Source organism: Oreochromis niloticus, linkage group LG22, assembly GCF_001858045.2.
Source record: "Oreochromis niloticus isolate F11D_XX linkage group LG22, O_niloticus_UMD_NMBU, whole genome shotgun sequence".
NCBI lineage: Eukaryota > Metazoa > Chordata > Actinopteri > Cichliformes > Cichlidae > Oreochromis > Oreochromis niloticus.
In genome coordinates this window covers 36572368-36595327 of record NC_031985.2, presented here as the reverse complement: position 1 = coordinate 36595327, position 22960 = coordinate 36572368, and the positions used below count along the sequence as shown (strand labels likewise).

Genomic DNA, 22960 nt, shown 5'->3' with positions numbered 1-22960 from the left:
AACGCTAATTTAGCGTAGTTTGCCCTGATTTCAGCTTTGACAAACAAATATGATCGACTGTTTCTAGTAGAATTCCAAAGTTGTCATCTTGTACCCTGTCAGAGCCCTGTATGCTTGCAGAGACCCCTACAGTAGGGAAACATGCAAAACAGTGTCCAAACCTTTGTATTTTAGCTTTATTTATGTCTTACACAGCATCCCAACTCTTTAGCTAACTTAATAACTTTAGCTAAAGTGAATAGTTAGTCTTATTCATTAGTGCAGCATTACTGGATCACCTCTGTTTGAAGTAATATAATATGATATACAACTATCACTGTGTTTAAGTACCATAATAATTCTTAGGGTACTGAGTGCATGCTTAATTAGATTTTTGTTTTTTAAACATACTGCTCCATTGCTATGTTTGACAGGCTGAAGTTGTCGGGTCTCCTCCTAAATCGACCATCTTTTACAGGTGTTTTGTGCCAGAAATGGAGTGTCCACTGAAGACTGAAGATACTGAATCTCTACGCCGTGCCATTGATCCCTCCTGTGCCTTCATCTAGACAAGAGACATTAACTTAACCACTCTCACATGCTCTGTACCTACATCACCTTCCCTGACAGTCGTAGCTTGGCTCATCTGAGGGTGAAATTATAAGAATGTGTTATTTTGCAAAGTGCTCTCTAGGGTTCCTAAATAAAATATGGCATTGAGGTCATTTTTTTTTTTTAAATTAATCCCTTCTTCTGAAATATAAGAACCTCTCCTGGTTTAAATGGCACTTTCTGTTCCACTCCCAACCCCAAATAGATGCTGACACAGTAACATGGAAGAGGGAAAGAAGTTGGAAAGGACTATTATAAATAAACCTAATGCCTAACAATGAAAAATGTAAAATAAGAACAATAATAATAATAAAGATAAAAGATGAAGTAACAAGTTTTTTGTTTTTTGTTTATTCCAAATGATCATCCAGATGTCTGTGACATGTGATGACAAACACCATAATGGAAGGCCTTAGTCATCACATTCTTAAACTCATCATATATTTTTGCATATGCTGAACAGGCAGTCAGACATGCTGTAACTGTGGGGTAGAAAACTGCATAAACACCATATGGCAGGGGTCTCAAACTCCAGTCCTCGAGGGCATGGAAAAGTTGCATGAAACCGGCCCTCGAGGACTGGAGTTTGAGACCCCTGTCATACGCAATATGACAGGTGTGGTTGAACTTCATGAAGACTCTGAAGTTTCTCTTCTCTTCTGGCAGGACAGGAATGTAGCCTTGTCCTGTGAGCCACCGTAAGGATGTACTTAGAGTAGAACTGGACTGTCACTGGCCTCAGGCTCTTCACCTTTTCAAAGACAAAGCAGTCATTTAGATAAAATATTAGATATTGTTTACCTGTAAATGCACAAAGAGAATTTAGAAATGTAATTATTGTCAAGAGTGAACAAGCACTGATAGTGTAATCTACAGCTGTGGCCAAACGTTTAGAGAATGAGAAGTGTTGTTTTTTTTATTTACAAAGTTTGCTGTTTCAGTGATAGTTGTATATCATATTATATCACTTCAAACGAAGGTGATCCAGTAATGCTGCACTAATGAATAAGACTAACTATTCACTTTAGCTAAAGTTATTAAGTTAGCTAAAGAGTTGGGATGCTGTGTAAGACATAAATAAAGCTCAAATACAAAGGTTTGGACACTGTTTTGCATGTTTCCCTACTGTAGGGGTCTCTGCAAGCATACAGGGCTCTGACAGGGTACAAGATGACAACTTTGGATTTCTACTAGAAACAGTCGATCACATTTGTTTGTCAAAGCTGAAATCAGGGCAAACTACGCTAAATTAGCGTTTTTAGCTAACAGCTACAATAAGCATAAAAGTTACTGTACGGCTATCATTTGTTAACATGACGCTTGTTCTTATACATGTAATACATTTATTACCAACCTGAGAGTTTATCCGCTGGTCATTCGACATGACGAATGACTTCTGAAGTCTTAATTCAGCTCAAGACGCTGTAGATTCCCGTCAGTAACACTTTCAGTCCGCTAGTAAAACGTAGTTCTATTAATCTGCACTTGAACCGGAACCGGATGTAAGTCCCAAAAAACTGAATTTTGGAACTGAAATTGAATTGTAGAACTGAAACTGAATGGTGAGAAGTGAATCTGAAATTATTCGAGAGCTGAATTTTTAAAGGATAAAATACAGTTTCAAAGCAAATCAATTCATTTTCAAACCAAATATTCAATTTCAAATTAGACTAATTCATATTCAGTTTTCAAAAGCTTTCATTCAAGTTACAATTCAGATTCAATCCGAGTAATTCAAATTCAAATTTAACATATTCAAATTCAGTTTCTGATGGCACAGATTTCTGCCCATAGCCAAGGCCTAGAAGACAAGGGGACAGTTTACTTCATGCTATAAAAACACAAACCTTAATCTTTGATCTTCCAACTTCATCTTCATGTTCTGGTTTTAGAGTCTCTGTATATTGAGACGTACTTTGGGAATCACCCTGTTGTGAGACAAGGGTATGCTGGGAGAGAATATGGCATTATACAAGCAGAGTGTTTTGGCTGTATCAGTAGATCTAAGAAATACACCTGTTATTGGTTATTAAAAAGAGTTAGCTGTGGTGCAGGTTTAATTTATAATTTTTGCATGAACTGCTAAAGAATTACAGACAGCTTTATACCGATAATGCAGGCATTATTTACTTAAATGGTAAATGGTAAATGGCCTGTACTTGTATAGCACTTTACTTAGTCCCTAAGGACCCCAAAGCGCTTTACACTACATTCAGTCATCCACCCATTCACACACACATTCACACACTGGTGATGGCAAGCTACATTGTAGCCACAGCTGCCCTGGGGCGCACTGACAGAGGCGACTTAAGTAGAAGTATAGCTGCTAGTGTCAGAAATACTCAAGTAGAAGTTTGATAATGTATGGGCTCAGAAATGTGCTCAAAGTAAGAAAGTCAAAGTAGTAACCTAGCTGAATATTGTCCTGTAATAAAATAATATTAGTAGGTGAGACGAGACTACAAACTTAGTCTGGTGGTGAAAAGGCACAAGAGGCTCAGAGGCACATTTGGCAGCCAGGGTTAGAGCTCAGAGACCCTGAGCATGGTGGCTGGGCTAGCAACATGGTCTGGTGAAAGAGTCTAACATTCATGCATTACATGGTGTTGCGCCTGATAAAAAACAAAACAAACAAACAAACAAACAAGCAAAAAACCTATAAACTAACCCCCTTCTTTAGAGGTGATTGTCAGTTTGCTGGGTTTTTTTTAGAGACGCTGAGAGTGAGAGAGATCATGTTCTACATTACTTTAAAAGTGATTTTCAGAGCTGTTGATGTATGAAACAGTGTCCATAGAGACATGGATCAACTCTGTTTATGGCATTGGGTGTTAAATTGTGACAGTTTCAATAAATCCTGCAAAATTCTTGCATTTATACTGGGGAGCAAGGAAAAGACGTTGGTTGTACTATTGAAAATTAGTTTCATAAAAAACCAATTAAACAGATATGAAGAAGAATGTGTTTGTAAAACTAGCGGTAAAGTATGGGAACTATAAGGCAGACTGTTTCTGCTATCAAAACAGTTTGTGTTGTTAATCCTGAATGATTCATGGGGACAACATTTTACTCCACACACATTTGGAAAATTGCATAGTTGACAATAAATATCCCAGTAAAGATGCTGTATTTCTTAACAAATATGCAGAGGGAGTGATCTTTATCAAAAGTAGAAGTTATATCTGTAGCTAAACCGTTGTACACAAGAACTTTAAAATTCTATAGTGTGTGTGAGACTGCCAGCTGTGTCGTTCAGCAATAAACTTATCTACAATGTGTTAGTAAAGAGTGACTTATACTTCTGTCCCATTAAGCCAGTGGTTCCCAAACTTTTTTTGGTAGGCCCCCCTTTGCTTTACAAGAAAATCCCCCCCCCACACACACACACACACACAATCACATCCTCCAGCCACACACACCCATATTTTGTTTTCAAACTCCCGTGCAGTTCATTTCACACCTCAAACCTTTAGTAAACAATTAAACAAATACAAGTAAACTGCAATAAATTACAGATAGTAATAAAATACACTACTGTAATTTATTACAGTAGTGTAATAAACACTACCTCTACACCTCCAAAAGTTGAAACAGATTCAACTTTTGGAGATTTACTTTCCTGGATGATTGAGAATGCATCAAGACTACCTCTACACCTACAGCGGTATTTTTAAAAACGCAGCTGTTTCTATGCGTTTGGACCTTTCGTACACACGTAAACGGCGTTTCGAATCACCGAAAACGGAGATTTTTAAAACTCAGTTTTTGCGTTTACATGTGGATGGGGAATACAGAGTTCGTCACGCAACGTCAAAGGTATCTGCCTTTTTTCACGCCACGCTGTGCCACGTTATTTTTTACATGAGATAAATTTCTACAATGGCGGATAGAGACAAAATACTGTTAATCTGATTATCTTCAGGTTTTACACGCTTACATATACACACGCAGTTACTGTCCCTCCATTTAGAAAGGCAGAGGCGTCACGGTGTAATTATTTTACGTGTAGTTGTTTTTTTTTTCCTGTGTAATAATATTCAACATTGCTATCAATACATTTTTCAAAAAATGCCTCTCAGTATCCCACATAAATGACTGTGGGATACTGTTTGTCCGTGATTTGAACAGGGGGAACAAATCGTGGCAGGATCAGCCTAATGTTATTTGTATCCCACTGTAACTTTACTGTATAAAGAGCTAACATGTCCAAAATGTCAGGAGAAGTTAGTCATTACTAACTTACTGTGAACTAAAAATGAAGAATGTGGGATACTGTTTTGTCCATGATTTGGAGAGCCCAGCGCTGCTCCCGACGCAGGGAAACTAATTTCGCAGGGGAGACCTACCCTGGCACTTGTGCAGGTGAAGCCAAAGGGAAGATATGCCTCACCAGATTTTCTAGTCTTTGGCTTGGAAGGAAGTTGGTTTGAAAACATATTTGGTGATGCTTCATCTCCTGCTTTGCGTTTATGTGGGAGCCCCGTCAAAAACCTGTCCAAGCGTTCTTTTTTTCCTTTCTTTTTTAAAAAAAAATTCATACCCCCCCCAGTTTGGGAACCTCTGCGTTAAGCAATGGTTTAACAAATTTCACTGTAATCTATAAAAGGAATCTGGATTAAAATAGAACATAGTAGTGTTGGATTAAGTGTAGAGAACACTAGTATAAGGTGAATATGGAACAAATCTCCTTCAACATTCATCATGACCAAAGTGGATGACTACAGGCATTTCTCTCAGTCAGCTGATTGTGTTTAGGGTAAAAGCAGCTAAATACACTGAGATTGCTCCACACTGTTAGTGAGTTAACTCTGGATCTCCTTGGGCTTTGTCAACTTGGGGTGAACAAAAGCAGAAAAACGGTAAAAGATTCAGACATTGAAAGTCTGGTTTATTTTATGAATACAATGAAACATTTTACAGTCCACAGAGCAAAGTAGCATACATGATAATGGATACTACAACATTATATGGACAGTGAGAAGCAAAACTCATCGTCTTACCAGCTCTTATATTCTTTAAACTTAAAATAAACCTTTGAAATTAGAGTTTAGTGTTTTAAGTCATGTATTTAACAAAAAAAAAACAAAAAACGAGTCAACACTTGTTTCTCCCAGCAGCATTAGTGAAGTGACACTTTAACAATGCTTATTTTCAGTCTTTATGATGAAAAACATGTTCTCTCATTAGCAAATGTAGCAGAATACATTTATTGCAATGTATGAGCTACACTTCTTGCAAAAAAAAAAAAAAAGCTGATTGGAAATGCATTAAAAAAAAACAACTCCTGCCCTGCCTTGACCTTCCTTCTGCGAGCACGCACGCCCGCCCGCCCGCACTCACTCTCACACACACACACACACACACACACACAGAGAGAGAGAGAGAGAGAGATCATTAATACAAAGGATTGCAGCAGCTTTTGGATTTTCACTCTTTGATGGATTTAATATGAACAGCCACATAAAATTCATTCAGATGTTTTGCCTTTGCTTCAATTAAGATGTGTCTTTAAATCTACAACACCTTTCTTGTTCAAAAAGTTTACTAACATAGTAAAGAAGTAGTTAGAGAACTCAGTAAGTATGAGCCGCAGTAGCTTAGGGACACTTTCTGAAATAAAGAGGATTTCATCATCTGCAGTTCGTGGAAAAAAAAAGCGCCACATTAAAAACAAATCAATAGATCCACAAATTATGGATGCAGACTCTTTTCAGCTATAGAGGTAAAGGTATGCTTCATGCACTTATCAGCATACAGTCTAAAGGCTTGCATTAGTGTGCATTGGTGCACAGCTGGGCATCTTTTATTTAACATGGTTACACCACTGTGAATTTTGCTATGTAAATATGCTCAAGAGTCTATCATATGTTTGACATCCAGCCAAAAATTTGAAAATATATATTTTTAAATCAGTAACTTAGCAAATTTAGATGAAATGTTTTTTGGACAACAAATGAGTCACGTTTAAAAACAGTTTGAATAATCTGCGCTGCCAGACAGACATTTATGACGCGGTGGTTATAACACACATGCTTACCGTGTGAAAGGACCGCTGATGTCTTGGAGCAGAGAACCGTGTTGTATTGTCGCTTTTCTCTTATGCATAAGCAACTGGTCAGAAACGCTCTGTATGGGTAGAAAATGGTCTGCACCGGCGCTGGTCCTGACACGAAATGGCAAGGGTCTCACGCTCTGAGGAATGCTTCATATAGGACCGGGTGCTTCCAAAAACAGTAGATGGGGTGCCGATAAGTCTGGGGGTTGATACACCTGCAGGACATCACCTTGCTGTGCAAGTTTAAAACAATGAGGGTGGGGCACGCAGTTGCTGAGCTCCGGTGTAACTGGCCAAGATAGGCCCAAGGGACCGCTGTTGCTGACTACTTAAGAAAATAGGCGAGATCTTGCTCGAGTGGTACATCTGCTGGGCTTTTACCTTGTCGAGGAATTACAAAAAGAGCCGATACCGGCCACTTTAAACAATAGGTCGGGTCCCCGCTCGACTGGTACACCTGTCGGCTTTTACCTTTTCCTAAGGAATCCCAACAATTAAATGAAACCCGCGGTGGGCTTTTGCAATCCTGAACAAATTCAAACAATTAGCCAGCTGTTGAAAAGATGGAGCGGGTCTGGGCAACTGGTTTTAGAAGTATCACTGCAGCGTTTATTTCTAAAGGGGTGGTGAATGTTATTGGTGACCATCTGTTGTGTTAAAAACTACTCTGAAACCATGAAACCCCTTACAGAAGAAATGCCCGTTTGATCCGTTTTTTTAATAAAATGCTTGCATCGCAGCATGCTGTGACATCAGAATCACAAAATGAGTGTGATTAAAAGACGATTAGTTTGAAAAGAGCGATACTGGTTACTTTGGGGGAAAAGGTGACATCGTGTGCAACGTGTTTTAGAAGTAGGCCTATAGCATTTATTTTCTAAAGGACTGAATGTTATTTGTGACCATTTACTGTGTTAAAAACTAGCTGGCTCTCCCTCTTAGTTCAACATTCCGAAATCCCGATTTTTAAATAAAATGATCACATCAACCTGTGAAAGAAACCCCAATAGATGCGTAAAACTAGTTAGATTAAAAACTAGTGGTTTGATTAAATGAAACACTTGTGAACAGTCATGAAGGCTGAAATTACCCGTACAGAAGAAATTCCCATTTGTGCCGTTTTTAAAATAAATGCTTGCATTGCTGCATGAGGAGACATCAGAATCATAAATTTAGTGTGATTAAGACGCAGTTAGTTTGAAAGAGTGATACTGCCTGCTTATAGCATTTATTTTCTAAAGGGCTGAATGTTATTTGTGACCACCTATTGTGTTAAAAACTAGCAGCCTGTCTCCCTCTTGGATCAACATTCCGAAATCCCGATTTTTAAATAAAATGATCGCATCACCCAGTGAAACTAATGCCCCCTTGTTACTACTCATATGTATTATTCTTTTATCTGAATGGCAGCACACAACACAGAAGAAATCATTTGAGGTAGAAAAGAAAGTGTTTATCAAAAACACATTTAAAATGTCCAGTACATAAGTGTTCATGTTGCTGTCCATGTTCTTTGCTTATCCAGTTCAGGGTTGTGAAGGGGAGGTTTATCCCAGGTGTATAGAGCAAGAGGTGGGTACACCCTGCAAATCAACCTACAGTGGTGCTAGCTAAAATGTGGACTGTTATAATCAGTTGGGTTATATGAGCATTTATCTATGAGGCAAGCCAAAAAGGCGGCAGAAGTTGGCAGTTGGCACGTCGCTTCTTATGTCTTTCTCTTTTATCCAGAGATAAAAGAGGAGATAGGCTTTTGAAAGTGTCTCCAATATAAAGCTGGATTTTTTTTAGCATTTACATTTGTGCAATGTAATACAGAGCTGTCAAAGAATTTGTTGTTAAACAGAACCAGCAAAATAATGATCATTATGTATGTTATAGAAATCCAAACATGAAGTAAATTCTGTGTTAATAAGCAAGGACCTGTCTAACAAATTCATTTCCAAATGACAAATAAATTTACACTGTGTACATCCAATGTGACAAAAATGTAACATTACAGATGAATGTGGTGGGAACTATTTAAAAAAAAACTTCAGAAATGTGTTAAATATGATCCATTTTCTATGATTTCTGTCTCCCATAATTCTCCTGAATGTAGAAATGGGTCTGGATTCTTATGGGCTAATAAACCAGAACATTAAACACAATATTTACATTATTGCTTCTAAACAAAGCAGAATACTGGGAAAATGTAAGTCAAGCACTATAATAATACTTTTCTGTTATGATAAAACATCAGCCAATATTACCTTATCATTATGAGGTTACTACAATTGAAAGCCTTGTTACCAAGGTATTACTCGACTGCCATTTGGGCATGACACCAAACTGTTATGCTATTCAGTTTTCTTCTCTAAAACCAATTAGTAATAGCAAACTTCACAGAAGAATCTTTTCCCAGACCAAGGACACGCCAATCAGTTTTTAAAAAGAGGTACAGGAGCCTTTTGAGAAAAAAAAAACAAACAAAAAAATTATTGTGGATGTAAAGGTTTGTTGACATGCAGTCCCAAAGGAGTAAACACCATTCAGATTTACGGTGTGTAGTGGTCTGTAAGTGATAATGAGTACACTGTAGAAATTTAATTCTTGCTTTGTTATTAGATATGATTTTGAGTTGGTGTTACATTCCCATAAAAGTCCATGGGATGTAGGGAAGTAACAAAAAGTCCCTGGGTTTAAAAAAAAAAGACAAGGAAGTGATAGTGTCAATAAAGTGAAAGTTTTTCCATCCATCCATTCATTCATTCTTTTCCATTTATTTATAATATTAATTTATTTAGAATAACTGAAAGAAACTAACAAGCTGCTGGCACAATCAAAAGAAAAGAAATATAACAAATCAAGAAATTGATCACCAAACAAAGGTTAAGGCGCCACCCTCCTCTCCACAGAGCAGCCTCACAATACCTCACAAGCTACAAATCAAAAAGGCTCTCTGGTTTTAAGTACTCTGACCTAACTGCAGAATAGAGATACAGAATGGTGGCACCTAAGTATTAATGCATGCTCAATCATCCAAGTAGGAAAATTGCAACATTGATTCTGTTCATCTGGACATAGCATTTTTAGTGGGGAAAATGTTTTGTCACTCATCCAAGTGACTTCTTCTCAGCTGAATTAATAGTTTGTCATTATACATTTGCATAATGACAAACTAGCACCACTGATGAACAATGGGCTGTGAGGTCAGTTTCATGATCATTAATATGTACATTGTCATGACCATTGATTAACAACCACTGATCAAAGACTATTGATCTATGACAATTGATTAATGGCCATAAGCACCATTCACAGAGAGTTGGGGAATGGCTGCAATCACAGCATTATAAGATGGAAAAAGAGGTTACCTCAGGCCCCTCCTTGATTCAAAAATAGCTCCCTGGACTCCCCTCTCAGACCAGCGTTCCTCCCTGTCCAGGATGCGTACGTCCTTATTATTGGAAAAGTAGCCACTGCTGACCCTTAACAACATACATTATATTACTCTGTTTGTGCCAGGGGATTGGATCCTTGGGGTGGACGAATATTTGCCACAGGTTGTTTTGGGCTTTGAAAGTGAGAGACGTGGTGTTTAGAGAAAATGTGTCTTAGCTGTGTAACCCCTGGGCTAAATCCACAGTGTTGAAAGTTCATTAACATGGCGAGATTAGTGTTTGAATAAGTATAATTTATGTCACTTTAAGATTTCTGTTTTCATTGTTGGTGTAACGATATAATTTACACAAGGTATGCAGTTATTTACTGCATAGTTTTGTTGTTTTGTTGTTTAACTAACCTGAGATTAGTTAAACATGACAGGGGTATGTTTCTCACACACTGTTTGGTTGGTCTTCTGTGACAAGCTGAAGGAGAGAGGAGGATGCATGGAGCATCCTTCGCAGCTTTGACAAATGTCAGTTGGGATAAACATGTTTACCAGGGCCTTTTTGATATGATGTTCTTCTGCTTCCTTGACCGTTGTATCTGTGAAGATGGTGTTTGCTCTGAGCTGCAGCATCCTGATGACACCCAGTTTTCTATGGAAGAAACGTTTCGTCAATCATCCAGGTTAATTCTTCAGTCTCAGCTGACTGAAGGTTTCCCAACTATGTAACAGCACATTTGGATAATGACTGAAACTAGTACCAGTAATTAGGAATGGACCGTACGGTAAGTTTCATTTTTATTAATATGCAAATTGTCATGATCATTAATCAGTGGCTGTTAGTACCATTCACAGAGAGTTGATGGCTGTAAGATGGTGAAATGGAGGTGATATGGAGGAATAGAAAATAGGGCTCTGTTATCCTACCCTGGAACACTACCAAGTCATTGGTTCACACAGGCCCATTGGTTATGTGAATTACACCTCATCATGTTAACTCAGTGGGGAAACACATCAAGTTCACCATGGAGCATATAAAAAATGACACGCTAGCCTTCTTAGACTGTGAGATTTCCATCAGTAATGAGGGCCATTTAAAAGTGGATGTGTACTGTAAACAAACACATACGGATTAGTATTTAAGGTTTTACTCTCATCATCCACTGAAGCACAAATTAGGTGTCAACAGAATGCTACAACACAAAGCAAACACAATCTCCACACTCACAGCCGCCAGGGAACTAGAATAACATTTAGTTCTTCTAGTAGAAAAGTGATTATCCAGCTCCCCTTTCCATTATAAATTACCTGTGGTGTATCACATCCTTGGAATGAGTTGAGTTCAATTTCTCTAGCCACAACCAGCCTTGGTTACTGCCACACCCGTTGTCAATCAAGAAATCACTTAAATAGGACCTGCCTGACAAAGTGTAGTAGACCAAAACATCCTCAAAAGCAAGACATCATGCTGTGATCCAAGGAAATTCAGGCGCAAAAAGAAACAACATAATTAAGATCTCTCAGTCTGGAAAAGGTTATAAATCCATTTCTGAGAGCCGTTATCCACAAATACCAAAAACATGGAACAGTGGTGAACCTTCCCAGGAGTGGCTGGCTGACCAAAGTTACCCCAAGAGCTAAGCTACAACTCATCTACAACTCATCCAAGAGGTCACAAAAGACCCTCAGACACTTAACATCCAAGGAACTGCAGGCCTCACTTGCCTCAGTTAAGGTCAGCGTTAATGACTCCACCATAAGAAAGACACTTGGGAAAAATGGCCTACATGGCAGATTTCCAAGATGAAAATCACTGCTGAGCAAAATGAACATAAAGGCTCATTTCAGTTTTGCCAGAAAACATCTTGATGATCCCCAAGACTTTGGGGGAAATACTCTCTAGACTGATGAGACGAAAGCTGAACTTTTTGGAAGGTGTGTGTCCCATTTGGCTGGCGTAAAAGTAACACAGCATTTCAGAAAAGAACATCATATCAGCAGTAAAATGTTGTGGCAATACTGTGATAGTCTGAGGATGTTGTGGCTTAATTAGAACAATTCTGCAAAGATTGTTGTTGAGATTTGGCGCTATATTAATAAAACTGAAAAGAATTGAATTGAACCTTATTGATACCAGGGTTGACTCTTTTTTCCTAGCATTACACAGTTCCTGGATACTTGTCATCTGCACATCCACGATGCAAGTCTCCCAGTTCACCACATCCCAAATGTGCTCTGCTGGATCAGGACTTGGTAGATGCCATTTGAAATATAGTGAAGTGACTTGGAAGAATGAGAGAATTTGTGAAAAGAAAAAAGAGCAACTTGGACTCCTGTTCTTTCTAATTTCAGGTGCATTTCTAAGCTCTCTTTTATGTCAAAGGTTTTAGAGAAGGTAGTTTATACCAAACTGCAATCAAATTTCAAATTTTACCAGCTCCTCTCACACAGAGAGCACTGGACTGAACAGCAGTAATTCACTAAAAGTTTAAGTACTGTTAACTGTTGTGCCAAATATGCTTCATTCATTTTTTATTTATTTATTTATGTTTAGAAAGAGGGGCAATACATATTAATGAACATTTTAATAAATGTAAATATGCCAGATTATAGCCTTGGGCTAATTTCCATCTGCAGACCCTCTGGCAGGTTGGTGTTAAACACAAGTTAGTAAAAACATACAGAGACACTATTTACAGGTCATGTGACAAGGACAAAAACAGTCATCACATTATACTAGAACAAACAAATGACAAGAAGAGTGGACACAGAGGACAGTATAGATAACAATAACGGAAACACATCAGTTATATTGCACAAACCCCAGTATTGCACATGCCCTGACTGTCGTGATATTGCGCTCACCCATTACACTAACAGTTGTTTCCCTTTTTGTAATACACTAACTCTTTTTCCCGTCCAATAATGATTATTAAACATGATCACATGTTTGTGTGTCCCTCAGCCGCCCTTTTAAGTGACTCTTAAAGATGGGTAGACTTGTACTTTCCCTCACTGACAGTGGAAGACTATTCCAGAAGCTCACTCCCTGATATGACAGAGCATTCTGTGAAAAGGTGGTCCGCCTGAATGTCAATTCACAATCACCTCTAACAGTGGCTCGAGTCAGTCGAGACCCGGCAACACTGCTAGACTTTTGTTTAATAAAATCACTCATTGGTGGAGGCACCAGACCATGTATAACTTTGTATATTAGACAGGCAAATTTAAATAATTTGAAATTAGTAAAATTTAAAAACTTGTATTTATCTAAAATTTGACAATGGTGATATGAAAAAGGTTTTTTATCTAATATTTTCAGTGCTCTTTTGTAGCATACTTCAATTGGCCCAATAGCAGCAGAGCTTGTATAGGACCAACTTGTAATACAATATTCAATATGAGCCAGTATCATAGAATCGCTGCTGTGTCTGTTAATGATGTGCGGATATGTCTAAAGTTCTGTATATTAACATTTACAGTTTTCACTACTTTTTTAATATGTTTTTTAAAGGATAATTTAGAGTCTAGTAGCACTCCCAAATACTTAAATTCCTCAACATTAATTAATTCTTGTGCAGCCAAGCAAACTTTTACTGCAGCCACGGTTGTTTTAGGTTTACTAAAAAACATTGATACGGTCTTTTTAAAATTAAGGCACAGGCATGAGTCATTCAGCCATTTTTGTAAATCATGTAATGCCAGTGAAAGCTGATGGGCTGCATCATCAGCAGTTTTGGCTTGTATAAAGATTACTGTATCATCAGCATACATAATCGTGTCCACATTTTTGCACACATTAGGCAAGTCATTTACACAAAGTGAAAATAACAGGGGGCCTAGAATTGAACCCTGGGGGACACCTTGCGTACAGTAAAGATAGGGTGACTTGCTATTCTTTATTTGCACGCATTGTTTTTTATCTGATAGATAAGACTGTATCCATTTAACAGTGTGATTACTAAAGTTAAATGTCGACAGTCTAGAGAAGAGCTTAAGATGATTCACAGTGTCAAACGCACGCTTGAAATCAAGAAAAACAGCCGCAACATAACTGCTCTTGTCTAAGTAAGATTTCACTCTCTCAACAAAAACACAGACAGCCGTTTCAGTTGAATGAAGAGTGCGAAATCCAAATTGCATAGGGTGCAATCCCGGATTGGAGTCATTAAGATGTTTGATGATAGAATTAGCAACCCACTTTTCTGCTATCTTTGAAAAGATAGGGAGTATGCTAATAGGTCGATAATTAGCAGGGTCTGTTTTATCACCCGATTTATAAATTGGTGTAACTTTTGCCACCTTCCAACTCAGAGGAACGACTGCCTGCGTGATTGATAAATTAATAAGATGGGTCACAGGCACCAAAAGACAAGATTTATAATGCTTCAAGAAATTGGTATCAAATCCAAACTCATCCCTTGCTTTAGAACTTCTTAATTTAGAGATTATATTTTCTACTTCAGTTTCTGTAATTTTCTGAATATTGAACTTTGAATCTGGAGAAGAAACATCCTCTTTGGTGTCGGTATTCCCAATATTTTGTTGAGGGTCACAAGAATTAGAAAACAATTGTGCAATTTCATTAATGGTACTTTGGAAAAAATTATTTAATTTAGTAGCTAGGCTAGGCTAAGAGGCTCTGATACCAGTTCATTGGCAAATTTAAGTTCAAGGTCTGTATCAGCATTATGCTTATTGTTACCAAGGAGTTTGTTAATATTTTCCCAAATTAGCTTACAGTTTCCTTTGGCACTATTAATTACAGTCATGAAAAAATTTGCTTTTGCCATTCTCAAAGTTTGTGTGACTTTATTCCTTGCAGATATAAAATGTAATCGATCAGTATTTAATCCAGATTGTAATGATTTTTTAAGTAACTGGTCTCTGAGTCTCATAAACTGTTTACACTCAGTATTAATCCAAGGCAAGGAATAAACTTGTTTCTTTAAATGGCTCTCTTTCTGAAACTGTGACAAGACCCCTTTAATAGCAGAGTATAATAGATCACAACATTTATTAGTGTCATCATAGGATAGTATGCTAGTCCAATCAAAATTATTTAGAGCTGCCATTAAATGTTGCTCTTGATTATTTGGAATAAATGTTTTTTTATATTCATGCTTTTACTGACACATCTCAGTCACTTTTTAGTCAGCTTTCTAGAGAAGAATATTGCATTGTGGTCAGACAAGCCAGTCAAAAAGTTATATGTTTTTATCATTCTATCCGGTTTGTTAGAAAACACCAGGTCTATTAGAGTTCTAGAGCGATTTGTTATTCTAGTGGGATCATTGATCATTTGTTTTAAACCAAAATTATCTGTGATTTCTTTTAGTTTCTTTCTGTTGCTTTTGTTATCCCAATTTACATTTAAGTCTCCCATTAGGATAAGTTCATTGTTGAAGTTGCAAGAATTCAGAAGTGCCTTGAATTGGTCATAAAAATCTACTTTTGCTAAAGGTGGGCGATAAAGACATAATACAGTGAATGACATTTCTGCTGAGAGTGACACTTTAACTCCAACACATTCAACAGAGATTTCATTTGGCCAGATTATTTGTGTACATTTTAGAAAGTCCTTCATATACAATAACACCCCTCCCCCCTTTCCTTGATGCCTATCTTTTCTGAAGACATGGTAGCCTTGTAGAGTTACCAGTGCTTGTGGAGAAGAGGGTTTGAGCCAAGTTTCCGAAAGTCCCATGAAATCAACATTTGAATTAATGAGAAGATGTTCCAGTTGTTCCCTCTTAGGGGCCATGCTGCGTATGTTCAGATGGCCACCTAGGAGCCCTTTGTCTTTACACTGTGGATCCCATATAGTCCTAGCTTGATTAAGAGTCCGAAATAACTTAAACGATCGATGCTTTTTAAACACAGGGTTCCTCTGTATACCCATGGGTATGATAGGTTGTGTTGACTTACTAGGTTTAGTTGTAATCGGGACCTGCAATGATGGTGTTAGCCCAGGAAGCTGCTGTAGCCCAGGTAGCAGTGATGGTGTTAGTCCAGGAGGCTGCTGTAAACCTGGTAGCAGTGATGGTGTTAGTCCAGAAGGCTGCTGTAGCCCAGGTGGCAGTGATGGTGTTAGTCCAGGAGGCTGCTGTAACCCAGGTAGCAGTGATGGTGTTAGTCCAGGAGGCTGCTGTAACCCTAGTAGCAGTGATGGTGTTAGTCCAGGAGGCTGCTGTAGCCTAGGTGGCAGTGATGATGTTAGTCCTGGAGGCTGCTGTAGCCCCGGTAGCAGTGATGGTGTTAGCGCAGGACGCTGCTGTAGCCCAGGTGGCAGTGATGGTGTAAGACCAGGATGCTGTTGTAGCCCTGGTAGCAGTGATGGTGTTAGCCCAGGAAGCTGCTGCAGCCCAGGTAGCAGTGACGGTGTTAGCCCACAGTGCTGCTGTAGCCCAGGTAGCAGTGATGGTGTTAGCCTAGGAAGCTGCTGTAGCCTAGGGAGCTCCTGTAGCCCAGGTAGCAGTGATGGTGTTAGACCAGGGAGCTGCTCTAGCCGAGGTAGCAGTGATGGTGTTAGCCCTGGGAGCTGCTGTAGCCAGGGTAGCAGTGATGGTGTTAGCCCAGGGAGCTGCTGTAGCCCGGGTAGCAGTGATGGTGTTAGCCCAGGGAGCTGCTGTAGCCAAGGTAGCAGTGATGGTGTTAGCCCAGGGAGCTGCTGCAACTGTAGCACAGGACTTGAAACAGGTCCGGGGTTACGCTCAACATCGCCAGCCAGAAGTATTATCATCAAGAGATTCACAACCCCCAGGAATGATCTAGATACCGTTTTAACACGTTTACCTGGGGGCGGCCTAGTATGTCCACAATCCAGGATTCTTGTATACAAAAGATGTTGGCTCCTCTTGGCTGGGTGGAGAGTTAAATTAACCATTTTCCGTGGATACATTAAGCTCAAGAGGAGGTAGAAAGACAAGAAGAGACCAAACAAACATGGCAAAATCCAAGGTCTTTTGATATATTTTTTTTGGCAAACACACAGGACCTGCCTGACTCTGTGGCTTCACCCTGGCGGCCATTCATTGAATTACCACTCCAGTGAAATTATACTGGTACGAGATAATGAAGGTAACTTCTTTGTTTCCATTTTTATTTAGAAATGTGAGATTGTGGCGAGGGGACATAGCTTATGGCACGTTGCCTACTGGTGGTGGTCAGAGGGCCCGGTGGCGCCAGTGTCCGGCAGCCTCGCCTCTGTCAGTGCGCCCCAGGGTGGCTGTGGCTACAACGTAGCTTGCCATCACCAGTGTGTGAATGTGTGTGTGAATGGGTGAATGACTGGATATGTAAAGCACTTTGGGGTCCTTAGGGACTAGAAAAGCGCTATATAAATACAGGCCATTTAGCTACCTGCATATTAGATAATATGGAGTGAAGCTCTCGGAATGTAAATGTTACATTCCAGTACAAACTGCAGGTAAAGTTAAGTTGACACAGCCTGTTTTGGTTCTCCAAATTAGAGCATATCCATTAGATTAAAGTGGGTCTCGTAAGTTGAATTGTTGTTATCTGAGAGTTTAAGCCCCAGTGTTGGCAGACAGTTGATTATAATTTGTCCATAAAATTATCCTGATTGAACTGTAATATAAATGTTGCAAACAAATATCATCACTGTCTTTCAAACAAATTGTCTTTATAATTATTATTATTATGCATCTTTATTGTGTTGTAGCCTGCATCTCACTGCTGTTGATCGTGTCCTGTTGATTCAGGACCTGTCTCATCTTTACACACTGCTTCAGTAAAAGCCAGCTTTGTATTTAAAAATGTGCGAATAGAGTCTGCAGAATCATCGGCCGTTAACTCAACACAATAAAACAGCACCAGTCTCATTCACTCTGTTTTTTTATTTTTTGAGCAAATGGTCTTTTTTCTATTTGTAAATTAGAAATTATGAGTTAACTATGAAGTATTAACACTCAGTGTCATGGTGTCTCTGCTGATGTCATGGGCATATGCAGGTTAATGAGCATGGAGCAGCCAGAAGGAAGAAGGAGGAAGACACTCAATATCAGTCAGTTGTGAGCCACAGGGTCCCCCCCCCCCAACACACACACACACACACTTTTTTTTGTTGATAGTTTGCGCACTAATCTTAAGGAAAGGTTGCCAGTCGTCCTTGTATTAGATCACCCTCAACAACATACTGGACTTTTCCTCAGAACAGGCCTTTGTGAGATGTAGCATTGGTCTGTTTTTTTGGGCCATTTTTACATACAGAATTAGATGGAGATATATTTTATGGTTCAGTAAATCAACTTCTTGTGCCACACATTGTTTTTTTTGTACGCAGGAAAAACTGAAACCGTGGAAAGCTTTTTACAATGTAAAAAATTAAAAAATGATCCAGATATGAGTCAAAAATTTAAACCAAGTTTACTATGAATCTTAAATGTCTGAAAAACACAAAAAATATAATATAAGATCACATGATTCTCTAAATCTTAAAATAGTGGGAACAGTGATTCTTTTTGATTAAACTCCTAAACATGAATTCTAGACAACCTGATGGTTTTCCTTAGTTGTATTCATCTGAGTTGAAAATAATTATTTTGAGCTTAGATACAGTGGCTTGCAAAAGTATTTGGCCCCCTTGAACTTTTCCACATTTTGTCACAATTCAGCCACAAACATGAATCAATTTTATTGGAATTCCCCGTGAAAGACCAATACAAAGTGGCGTACACGTGAGAAGTGGAACAAAAGTCATACATAATTCCAAACATTTTTACAAATAAATAACTGAAAAGTGGGGTGTGCGCAATTATTCAGCCCCCTGAGTCAATACTTTGTAGAACCACCTTTTGCTGCAATTACAGCTGCCAGTCTTTTAGGGTATGTCTCTACCACACAGCAAAATCGCCAGTGTCAAATTGACACTGAGTGTTAAATTTAACACTAGATAAGTGTCTATATGTGTCCACTCTTTTGAGTGTTAAATTAACACTTTTCAAAGTGTTATATTTTTAACAATGACCTAGTGTTATTTTAACACTGTACAGAGTTAAAGATTAACACTGACCAGTGTCAACAATATTCTACACTGGTGTTAAGTGTTAAAAAATTAACACCAAATAGTGTAGGTAGTACCTTACACTAGCCCTAGTGTTAAAAAATTAACACCAAATAGTGTAGGTAGTACCTTACACTAGCCCTGGTGTTTAAAAATTTAACACTGAATAGTGTTGATTTTCTAACACTAACACTAGTGTCAGTCAAATCATCAATACTGCCAGATTACAATAAACTCCCATTGATCTCTGATATCTCTACTGCTACAATAAATTAGAATGTATTCACAGCTACAGACACTCTACCCATAAAAAACCAAAAACAAGACTGTTCAAAAATACTCTGTATTCAAACAGCAGATACACCACAAATAAACAGTGCATAAAGATATACAAAACTACAATATTGGACAATCTACATTTTGTCATTAGTGTCATTTGAAAATTGCCCATTGTAAGGTCTATAACACACCACAATATATACAGTACTTTCAGAACTCTTGAGGATTGTAGTTGAGAAATAACAGTTCTGTACATGTCTAGTATTTGCCTGTCTTGAGATTAGCTACATTTATAGGCTGTGAAACAGAGGTTCCATCATAAGGTGCAGGCTCAAAATAAAAAATACTGATGACCCCTGAGTCAACAAAGTCTCCATGAGCTTGGGAGAGGTGCTGCTTGTCAAAGAGATGAACATCTAGGATCTCCACAGGTCAAACGTAAAAACTTTCCTACAAACCATGCTGGAACTTGACATGTCTAAATAACACTGAGCAACTTGTGTTGTGTTCTTGCAAAAGTAACAGATGAACATTTCCGGTCCTTTTCGGTCATAGTCGATGTCTTTAGACTGTACTGTGAAGAATTCTTGCTCTGATTTCCCTGACCCGAGGACTCTCCTTCACGCTGCCAACATCAATGCCATACACAGTGGTCTGGATGAATGTGTAGAAGTTGTGCAATGCCTCGTCATAGGACACAGCAAATACAAAATGTCCCTTGAAAAGCTCATCAAAAGCTGCAACTCCTGTCTGCGTCACACAGGGAATGACCTTTTGATCTAGGACAATGTAGAAACTCTGGATGATGTTCTTTCTTTCTCCAACACACAGGAGGAATGGCTGATTGGGGCCAGCCTTAAGAAAAGTCTCCATGCTACCTCCCACCTGAGGGAGTGAAAGAAACCAAATGATTCACATTAAACAAAATTGGTAATCTGATGTTGAGTGGCAGCATTGCTGCCTAAAATTAAGACAATATTAAAATGTTTTACTATGGGTGCACAATTATTTTTGTTCCAATTTGTACATTTAGTTTTAATGGAAACAATGACATGCCGGTGCTGCAACACCAAGCCTGTCTGGCATAGATACATCTGCTGCGCGGTGGTCTTATAATCTGCATCTGTTCTCATCAAAAGAGAAAGCTACTTTAACACATTTCTAAAAATCATACTAGGGCTGTTCGATATAACGATATATATCTGATGACGATATAAAAACGTCTATTGTTTCATTTTACGCTATCGTTTGTTTCGTGGTGTCACAAAATAAACTGTTTACGGCAATATTTTTTCATTATTTTGATGGTCACTGTAGTGGCTATATTCATTTCTTAGAGTTCTCTCTTTCTCTTATATTTAATATAACCACACTACAGACGGACAAGCGCTTGTTTTTATGCGTTGTCGTTAGCAACAACAACGGTAGCGCCATCGCGTGTCCGCTTGTTTATGTTCCACATAAACCTTTCACAATAAAGCTCAAGATCCTGTTGAGACTTTTCAAAATAAACTGAATCACGTGAAAGATGCAGAGTATTTACGGATGAGAAGCAAAAAAGAGCCGCCAGGTGATAAAAAATAAACCTTAGACTCAAACGTTAGAACGGGCTTTTCCCCGCAGCACGCCGTGTAATAAATACACAAAGAAAACGGCGGCTGTTACAACTTATGTCTACAAATGTATAGTTTCATGCATCTGTTAAAACACTCGACTCCAAGTACATGACGCGCAGCTGGAAACACTTCCTGCAAGTCGAGCTCACAGAATTTACAGAAAATGTTACATTTTTGTGATTTATATCGTTATTGGGATGATAGAATTCTTATATCGGGATATGAGATTTTGGTCATATCGCACAGCCCTAAATCATACCTTCATGAATTTCATTAGGTGGTGAGCAGCATCTGATGTGCTAATCTTTGAAGACTTCCTTCCTTTAGATGTTGGAGGTAACAAGTGAAGCAGCAAAAGAATGGCAGCCAACTCGCAGTCCCATACTACAGAATAAGAATTAAGATAATCACAATGACTGTCATTTAAAGGTCCACAGCAGTCATTTTTTTCAATGTTATTCAATGCCATGATGACATTTTAGATAACTGATAATTTTTCAAATAAAGGAGTTTTCCATTGTCTTCAGTATGGTATGACAATTCATTTCCAGAGATTTAAAATCTTCGGGCCACCAAATTGATGTAAATATTGAGTCATAACAATAGTAACATTATGTAACTTTTTTTGTCAAACTTTAAATGACATTAAGGTTTCAGGTTTACCATGTTTGTAAATTCCTTTTCACACCATACTGAAATGTGATTTATAAAATCAACAGCTGTTGTAAAGGTGCCAAAACATGTTTAGGTTTAATGGTATGGTCCACTAATATACTGTGCTGTGGGAATTGCGAAAATGCTGTAAAGGCATGTGAAATCTACCATCTCCAATTTACACTTACCACCCTCGTCAGAGTCACCATGTGAAGAAACGAGCAGCTCATCCAATTCTGTACTCTGAGACAGATTCTTGCAATCTTTGATGATTCTTGGCTTGAAGAATGTTGGCCACTTCGCAAGGAATTTACCAGACACTTCCTCCCCAAACAGCATTGTGAAGTCTTGGTCAATCTTAAACACAAAATGTAACAATAGAAAGAACGCATTAACAAGCAAACAAACAAAGGAACCACAAAGCTGTCAGTAAATCATTTTATGCCTTACCAAGCCAGGTGTATCCAGAAATCTTGGGAAAAGGTCCAGGACAGAAGAAGCTGTGGCTGGATCTTGAATCACTTTTTGCCTATGTTCAAATGTCACCTTCATTTTCTCTTTGACAAGTTTCATGTCAGTTGAGTGCCTCATCAGTGACATAGCTTCCTTGCATTCATCACCTGGCAACTGTCTCGCATTTGAACACAAGTCGCGAAGAGTCTTGGGGCTGTCTTGAAAAGCTCTGATTTCTTCATCTTTTCAGTAGAGTTGCGCTGCACAGTTTTCAATCTCTATGCCAGGTAACCAGAACCACTCTGGTGATCATAGAAATGTTCCTGCCGAATTAAGAGCAAGAGAGATATTTGTTTAGTATTGATTATCTGTTACCCAACACTGTTTGTAGCAAGTTTTGGATACTGAAGAAAACTCGTTCCTGACTGTTGGGATTGTTCAGTGCTACATGTCAAAAAGCCAGATATGGCATCATGCATTAGAGGTCTATTTAAATCAGTTGTTACAAAAAGACATTTTTACATTTATTTATTTTGGGTCCATTAGGGAATAACTGCCTGAATTACAGACTGACCTGAATTAGTCTCATAGTATGATTTCTTTAACCACTGTATCGGAGAAGCCAACAACAAAATACTTTCACAGAGCACTGACTTTCATATCTATAGGTGTAGTTGTTTATTAAATAAACCAGAATCAAAAAAGTCAAATTACAGATATCTAAAATATTTGTCATTTTTACTTCCCACCTCTGCTGTCTCTCACTGTTCCTGTCACTGTCTTTCTGGCTTATCTGATGCTGTGTATCTTTAGATTATGCTGTAATATGATTGAGGAGTGATATAATTTGGCTTGAACATTGTTTCATTATTTTACCATAGTTAAAAAAAAAATTTTACTTTATAAAAAAATCT

At 38.4% G+C, this 22960-nt stretch overlaps 1 protein-coding gene across 1 annotated transcript; it reads right to left on the bottom strand.

Annotated features, from left to right (window-relative positions):
- Positions 1-19512: 19512 nt before the first annotated feature.
- On the bottom strand, positions 19513-22360 carry LOC109200043 (uncharacterized). Its single transcript, XM_019355435.2, has 4 exons — positions 22044-22360; positions 21782-21950; positions 21199-21323; positions 19513-20208 (listed from the first exon to the last, which is right to left on the bottom strand). The coding sequence occupies exons 1-4, from the start codon at positions 22191-22193 to the stop codon at positions 19888-19890; spliced, it is 765 nt and encodes a 254-aa protein (XP_019210980.1). The 5' UTR covers positions 22194-22360; the 3' UTR covers positions 19513-19887.
- Positions 22361-22960: the final 600 nt, after the last annotated feature.